Source organism: Penaeus chinensis, chromosome 15 (assembly GCF_019202785.1).
Source record: "Penaeus chinensis breed Huanghai No. 1 chromosome 15, ASM1920278v2, whole genome shotgun sequence".
In the NCBI taxonomy this organism is placed as follows: Eukaryota; Metazoa; Arthropoda; class Malacostraca; order Decapoda; family Penaeidae; genus Penaeus; species Penaeus chinensis.
The window spans coordinates 5,847,950-5,856,666 of record NC_061833.1 but is presented as its reverse complement, the minus strand read 5'-3'; the positions used below and the strand labels follow the sequence as shown (position 1 = coordinate 5,856,666).

The 8,717-nt window shown below is 30.8% G+C and overlaps 1 protein-coding gene across 1 annotated transcript in view; it reads right to left on the bottom strand.

Moving 5' to 3' along the window:
• Positions 1-1,367: 1,367 nt before the first annotated feature.
• Positions 1,368-8,717, bottom strand: part of LOC125032813 (tectonin beta-propeller repeat-containing protein 2-like) — a 20,087-nt gene continuing 12,737 nt past the window's right edge. The window contains exons 8-17 of the mRNA XM_047624198.1: positions 6,040-6,229; positions 5,693-5,825; positions 5,416-5,555; positions 4,735-4,894; positions 4,633-4,645; positions 4,494-4,509; positions 4,212-4,388; positions 3,921-4,066; positions 3,516-3,637; positions 1,368-2,104 (exon numbers count right to left, since the gene is read on the bottom strand). Coding sequence (XP_047480154.1) covers positions 1,947-2,104; positions 3,516-3,637; positions 3,921-4,066; positions 4,212-4,388; positions 4,494-4,509; positions 4,633-4,645; positions 4,735-4,894; positions 5,416-5,555; positions 5,693-5,825; positions 6,040-6,229 — 1,255 coding nt within the window. The 3' untranslated portion in view covers positions 1,368-1,946. The remainder of the gene's footprint in view (positions 2,105-3,515; positions 3,638-3,920; positions 4,067-4,211; positions 4,389-4,493; positions 4,510-4,632; positions 4,646-4,734; positions 4,895-5,415; positions 5,556-5,692; positions 5,826-6,039; positions 6,230-8,717) is intronic.

Genomic DNA, 8,717 nt, shown 5'->3' with positions numbered 1-8,717 from the left:
TCCTATAACCAAACATACTCATACCTGTATAAAACTGAAAGAATAAACATACACACAGTCTAATGTAAATGTAGATATATATATAAAAGAAAATAATTTCTTTGCATTCTCTATTTGCAACATAACCCACAAAGAAAACAGTGACCCATTCTTTCTTACAAACCATCACCAATACCCAATCCATAACAATAGGAAAACGTTCATTAAACACAAACCATTTACCTGGGGTTCACATCTGGCCAAAATGTTAACATTCAATGACTAAGCTATCATTTAGTGTTCATTACACTTTATCAATTTAGAGAGATGTAACAATATCAAGTGATATCCATTAGTAGCAACTTTATTGAATTAGCTAGTGCAAAATGTTAAACCTGAGTAATGTATAATATAAAAGCAATCAATATTATTTCTAACTTATGCACTAATAGCACCCTCCTACCAAGAAGATCAACAATACTAATAACATTTATAATCTTATAAAAATATGTATGAAGCTGGTAACATTCTATAAGCTTAGCAAATGCATTATTATCTTTAGGAAAACATTACCCCAAAATAGGGCACTACATACTAATAAACATAAAAATAATAATAATAATAATAATAATGTTAATATTGATGATAATAATAATAGTAATAATAATAATAATAATAATAATAATAATAATAATAATAATAATAATAATAATAATAATAATAATAATAATAATATTATTATTATTATTATTATTATTATTATTATTATTATTAATAATAATAATAATAATAATAATAATAATAATAATAATAATAATAATAATAACAACACCAAGAACAATAATGATAATAATAATAATAATAATAATAATAATAATAATAATAATAATAATAATAATAATAATAATAATAATAATAATAATAATTACTATTACTATTACGATTATTATTATTATTATTATAATGATAATAATAATCACAACTGTTATAAGAATCATCATAATAATAATCACCATGATAATAATAATTATAGTAATAACCATCATAATAATCATTATCATTTACAAAAAAAATAACAACAATATCACATCACAGTTCATTTTTTAATTCATTAACAGAATTACTGAGCTTAATCTTAGTGCCAAAATTCTTACCCAACTATATTAATTTCATTAATGTGTAGTTTTCACAACATTAAACTTTATATCTCTGTAGGAAATGGAGGATAAGAATTATAATAACGGAGATATTCCACGTTCATTTCTGCTGGTGAAAAATCTGAGGCTAAAACACTTTAATAGTTATTAGAATGTAAATCAGCAAAGAAATTATTTTCAGTGATGCTGAATGACTTAATAAGTGTTATACTAAATGTAGTATATTTAGAGTATATGAACTTTCATTTTTTTTTTTATATGGCTATCTGACAGATATTATCTTTAATAGCTATTTGATTGAAATAAATCGCATCTAAAGATTGTGTCACATTTCCTCTCTCGTTCTTTATATTCTTAATCCATGACATGCCAAATTTTTTCCACTGCCATGCTGGATCTATAAGCAAGATAACTCTCCACACACCTGTTGTTTAACAATGACCTTTGTTTTATAATATAATTATATACAGTAAACTATATTTCATATAACAAATGAACAACCACACAGATATAGTATATATATAAAATAAATACAATTTTTATGAAGACTATGTAACTAAGACTTTTTTTCTCTTCTATATGGGAGAGTTTTCATAGAAAATCATTCCTATATGCAATTCTCCAGATACAAATAACCTTGCATATCATTTAATACTCTAGGAAAATGATAAACTGCAAGATTACTACTGTAGCACAGTCACAAAAAAGTACCACTATATAAGAGGAGGGTTTAATCATGTACTTGCAGTATTTTACACTAGAGAAAAATACTACCAACTATTTATCACAAGTTTTAAAATTTGGTAACTGTTATATCATTTCCCAGTCTTCAGCCTCTGTTTCCGAGCCTAATGACACATCCCGACTTCTTGAAGCTGCTTTCTGACACATTTCAGTTACAGTGAGCATTTCATGTTGACAGAGATACCCACTGCTGTTGAGACCCCAGAGACGGTCATCTGTTGTTACTGAAAAAGGTGCAGATGAGAAAATGTATATATTGTTATATTTGAAATATAAAAACATTAAAGAAACATTATATAAAAATTACCAAAATCAAATTCCAGGGTTTTATCTCCATTATTTTTCTCAGACCTTTAAAGAATCATGTATATGCATAGCAAATTAACATACATTACATAGAGAGAGTGTGAGAGTAAGAGTGAGAGCATGAGAGAGTGTGAAAAAGTGAATGAAACTGTGTGCACATGCACATGTGTATATATGTGTATATATATGTATATCTCAATGCCAACAGGCATGATGTGTACATAAGTGCTATGCCCACTGTGAGTTAATTGTTTGATTGTTTTTACACATAGATGGCTACACTTGTACAAAGTCCCCAATGAACCAGTTATGAGTACTGCCTGTCTCGCCCATTTACTCTTTTCTTTGATTTACAAAAATATTTTAGTTATCTTATTTTGCTGTTACTAATGTTTATAACATTGTTGTAATTATAATGTTTGGAATAAAAACCATCGATATTCGTAGCACTAGTAAAAAATACGTTTTTCCCACCAATTCAAATCAGGTAAAGTCACATATATGTATATGTATATATATATGTATATATGTATATATGTATATATGTATATATGTATATATGTATATATGTATATATATATATATATATATATATATATATATATATATGTATATATATAGTTATGTAATTATAGATATATAGATAGATATATAGGTAGATAGATGGATTGATATAGATACATATACACATACATATACATACATATCCATATATAAACAACTATTCACACAGATACATATATGTACATATATATATATATATATATATATATATATATATATATATATATATATATATATATATATTATATATATATTATATATATATATATATATATATATATAATATACAAATATACATATATAAAATATATACATATATACATATATACATATATACAAATATACATATATACATATATTCACACACATACACACACACACACACACACACACAGACACACACACACACACACACACACACACACACACACACACACACACACACACATATATATGAATATATATGAATATATATGAATATATATGAATATATACGAGTATATATTTTATATATATTTATTATATATACATATGCATATACATACATATACACATATATATACATATATATACATACATATATTATATATATATATATATATATATATATATATATATATATATATATCTATACAAAAAAAAATGAATACATCATATATATTTCTGGATGGCCTAATTTCAGGAAATAACAGGGCATAAAAGAGAAAAAGCCATCAAAATATCAATTCCAGAGGAGACTAAATGTAGTAATTTTAGCAGACTTACCTGATATCTTTGCAAGATTCCCAGGTACCTTCTCCCACACGTCTCCAATGTAGTTAGTTTCTGTGACTCCAATTCTCCTGAAAATCTCGCCATTGGGGGTCAGAGCATACACGTCGTTCTCACTGAAACAAATGGTTCAAAATATATATTGTTAAAAATCATCTTCTCAAAGTATATAATGAATGCAATGCTGAATATAGTACTGTAGAAGAGTACAATACAGACACAGTACAGTACCTTGAGCTCAGGGGATCAAACTAACATGTTTTTTTAGTAGCATATTTTTTTTTTTTAATTTTTACTATCCATATTAACTCACTGAAACCCATTGCTGTTTAAGTAATATTTGTCTTTCAATTATATCATATGCAAATACCGAAACCCTTTAAAAAACGACTTCCATACCTGATGGACAGATGAAGAGCTAGGAGACCCATAACAGGCACCCAAGAAAGGCCAATGGGTAACTCGGGGAAGATAGCCTCTCGTACATAAACACGGCGACTTGAATCTAATGCCCAAACCATGTGTAATTTTGTCCCAACATAAACCTGAAAAAGTACACACTGAAATAAGTAACCTTATATTCTAAAATAGATGCCAATGTATGATAAGCATTAGTAAAAGCTCAATCACCAGAAGAATTGGAGAGTGGAGATATCTGAAACTCAACTTGAAATGGGGAAAAATCATTACCTTTGTGAACACTGCATTCCCTTTGAGAGGAGTTGGATCTACTTGTATCCAGGCTGGTGGGAGGGATTCAACTGGGGGAGGTGTTAAGGGTCCCTTGTCGCATGTACACTCCTCCACGAGTATCAACACCCCAGACCACTTCTGTCCCACAGGATAGGTGGCATAGATGTATATCCCCTGTCAAAAAAATAGTGGTCTTATATGCCTTTATACTGATAAAGTCTGATGCAGACTATAAAAATTATTGCTCAAGATAAAGAATACAGGATTTATCATGATTACATCAATAGATCTACAGCTTTGGGAATAAATTTATAATGTAAACAAATACACTGAAATAATCATTAATTTCAAAATATGGTTTGATTCATACAATCAACTGTAAGTGACATCTAAGGAATAAGAATATTATTACCATTACTTAAAGAGTAATACTGAAAAGAAAATATTCTCATTCACAGCTTAGTAATTTTCTCTACATTTGTCCTTACAATATATATATATATATATATTTCTTCCATACCAATCTGATGCAAATCCAGCTGTTCCCAGTGGGAGCCATGAAGAGAATTTGCAGAAAGTCCAACTCTGATGAAGATATCCCCAGCAGCAGTCAGGACCCATATAGCTTCTGGTCGTTGTGCTACACTGACTACACATTCAGTGTCTGCCACATCTAGAGGCTGAAGATGATCATCAATGGTTTTAATGAGCCATAACCATGAATATTTTATAACATAAGATGAAGACAAATGGGCATGATAACCCATGGAAATAATAAACTTGAAAAAATCAATTGCATGTGATTCTAAACTGTATTATAAGCAAATTGTCTATTTTTATGCAGCTTTATACATCTATACCTATATCAGAGGACTATAACTAAAAAAGTCTTTGAGCAAAGTTGTGAAAAACTTCAACTAAAAGTAGTCTCACTAAAAATAAAATAAAATGTAGCAAGGTGTCCAGTATAAATGACCTTTCATTTATGAAAGTGAATCTTGCTGAAAACTTTAGCATACTCTCTTCTGACAGAGTATGCTGGGCCAAAAAAATTCAATCCATAGTTTATAATCAGGGTAGATCATCTGCTATTTCCACCTACAAATATTCTACCAACATATTCCACTGGGTTTCAGTAAAACATATAAATCATTCACCATTAGGGATAAACACAGTATAAGCAAATAAATGCAAAATATACCACATAATTAGAAGTGTTGGGGTTGACAATGAAGAGCTGACCCTTTGGTGACAGGCAGCAGATGGCACCCTGATCCATGTAAACACCTTCTGCACATACAGTTGACCAAACTTCTTTACTAAATACATTCCAAACATGGCCTGCAATACACAGAAATTAAATATTATAAAAAATGTACTGGACAAACACTTTGTTTCTTTTCTTTATTATCACAGCAAATACATATCATCAAAGTTAATAACAGATTAATCTCTGCATTATCTAAATTGCTATTTACCTTTCACATCTGTACTATGGCTGTACACATAGTTCTTCCCTCTCTCTGCTAAATAGATTCCTTTTGATGACAAACTTATCATAGCAGATCCTAGTTCACTGGTTTGTTCCATCATGTAGTCACTTGTAGCAACCTGCCAAAGTCCAAACTTTAGATAGTCAAAATAGTCTTCACAAAATCTAACACATGTATTAGAAGGAAAACAAAAATATCTACACTCAAGACTATTTTCTTTAAGATTATATTAATAATTTGTCATTTACTTTTTTCCTGCTATCTTTCTCACTTTCTTCATTAGCAGTACAGAACTGCAAAAATTAAAATATTGGAACGCCTTTCTGCCTTACCTGCCACCACTTTGCATCCCTTCCCTGAGGATTTTCGGCACAGACACCAGGCCGGAAATAAATCCTGCCCTGTGTGTCTACAATCCAGCCCCAATTCCCAGGTCCCAGAGCAAGATCCTTGACCTTCACTCCTTGGCTCTTCATCAGGCCCCATTCATGCCCCATTGGGGACTGGGTACTCACTCCTATTCTGTAAAATTATGATATACTATTAATAGATGAGAAGAATTCAAAAGGAATATATGGTGCTCAGCAGCCTTTTAGAAATAATGGAGAAAAGTATGATTTTAATCAACCAGGCAATGTCATATTTATATGTTTACTTCCCTATGATCATACCTTCTCTTCTCATGAAGGATATCATATGACAATGAAAAGCATCATTAATTACTGACACAGACATGTGTCAGTAAATGATAAATCCACAGAGAAGTTCATCAGTATTCACCAATAAAATCACGTCAAAAGATTTTTCGAATCTGTTCTTCTATTTCCAAATAATCCCTCTAACAAGAACAAAATCATGGGCAGTCTCTACCATAAACACATTTTTACAATATCTGCAATTGTGTTTAACCACAAGTCCCCGGGGAAAATTAATAAAAGATGGGGAAAATGCTATGCTCATTTTTTACATTTTTGTGAAATGTCTCTGCATATAGATAGCTCTGCAAGTGCTTAGCCACAAAGTAGACCTTGTGACCTTACCCAATTTCATCATTCCTTGAATTGGTAGGAAAAACATATTTTTTACTAATGCTATGATTATTGATGGTCTTACTTTTATTATAGAAATTATAATTACTATAATGTTATAAAAATTAGTAACAGCAAAATAAGATAACATAAAATATATTTGTAAATCAAGTAAAAGGGTAAACGGGCGAGACAGGAAGTACTCATAATTGGCTCATTGGTGGCTTAGTACAAGAGTAGCCATCTATGTGTAAAAACAATTAATAAAGTAAACTCACAGTGGGCATGGCATGTGTGTACATGCCATGCCCATCAGCATTGGGTTAAAGTCTGCATCTGTGTTTCACATCTTCTGCCCTTCAAGCCAACTATTTTTAATGACGTGATGGTACATCACCCAGATGAAAGGAGTTAACATCTATTTCTGAAAAACCATGATGTTTCAGAAAACCAAGGTGACATTCTAGAAAACACTCCTATTCAAGGGGCCTGTAACAGGAAGAAATGGATGATATGGCATCCCCCTGTAATTTCCCCAATCCTACAGAAACAATCAATCATGCCAGCACTTTGTAGGCCTACTGGCTAAGTCAGCCGGTGACCCACCTTATGGAAAGTTATCACTGTCACACTCACAAATAACTAGAGATGATAATGTTGTAGATGAAAGTGATAATCATGATAATAAACAAAACAATATAAATACACTTTACTCCGCTGTTATCAATAAATAAAAACAACTAAATTCTATGCCTGTCTGCTCTCAGCCGCCAGCTACTGGGAGCAGCTGTTTCCCTCAATCATCACTCACCAATTCTCAGTGCAGACAAAATTTTCATCAGCTGCTCTTATCCACATTCACATTTATTTCATAAAAAGTTTTCTCAAAATACATCCATCCCATGCTTGTAAAATTTGAAAAGTCACCCATCCTTTATGAGTCAAGGCACCCACACAGGAACTGTCCATACATAATAACCATTACAGTCGGTCATTGATCTACATCGAAACTAAGTTTCATCAGTTTAAACACAGCACCATTATTCCCATATGATGTCCATCTTCAATACAAGTGCTACTAAAATTGTTAGTAATTAAGAAATCTTAGTTTTCCTGAATAAGAAAAAAAATATATATATATTACTATCATCTATTATGTCCTTTGTGATGCCTACTACTCCATTGAGGTTATATTAATATATTTCCACAGTGGTTTCAATCACAATTCTACATAATACTCTCTATACTGCAACTTGTACAAGAGCAGCAGATGGTAAGCATACAATTTTCATATTCAGTGAATTACTCATATTCATGAGTAATTCACTGGCTTTTATTTGATTAATTTCATTACTTTTTTCTATCCAAAATCTGAAAATAAGCATGATTATGGGAAGGATCAGGATGCCCAACACCAATGGGGTAATAACAGACAACATGCATGATTACTACAGAGGCATGCAATACTGTCCATTCTTTTCTTGCATAAACTTAATCTATAAATCTTTTTCAAGTCTCGCAGTCCCTCAAGATGGTCTTTGAAGGAGCCACTAAGACACTAATGTGGTTCCTGCTAGAACTTATATCATTCAAAAAGTAACCAAGAACTATTGTACAATGAAGACTTAAAAAGAATACTTCACCAGTAGAACAGTCTCCTCTGAGCAGCTAGTACTAAAGAAAAGGACTAAACAAGTGTACTTAACTGAAAACAACTTTTAACAACCCACATCTCTAAACCAAGCTTGAAGTTGTGATCTCTGGTATAAATAACCAAAGGGGGAGGAGGAGAAATAAGGATGGCTCACTGAAAGATTATCTAGAAAATAAAAAGGGTAATAGAAAAAAGTTATAGGTCTAGCATCCACCATTTAATACTTCATAATAAAATATGGGAAAAAATGTACAAGTAGACTAAATATGCAGGCCAATATTTGAAGCTCAACTTCCATAGGCAGAATAAAAAAGGTAAAATTATACAA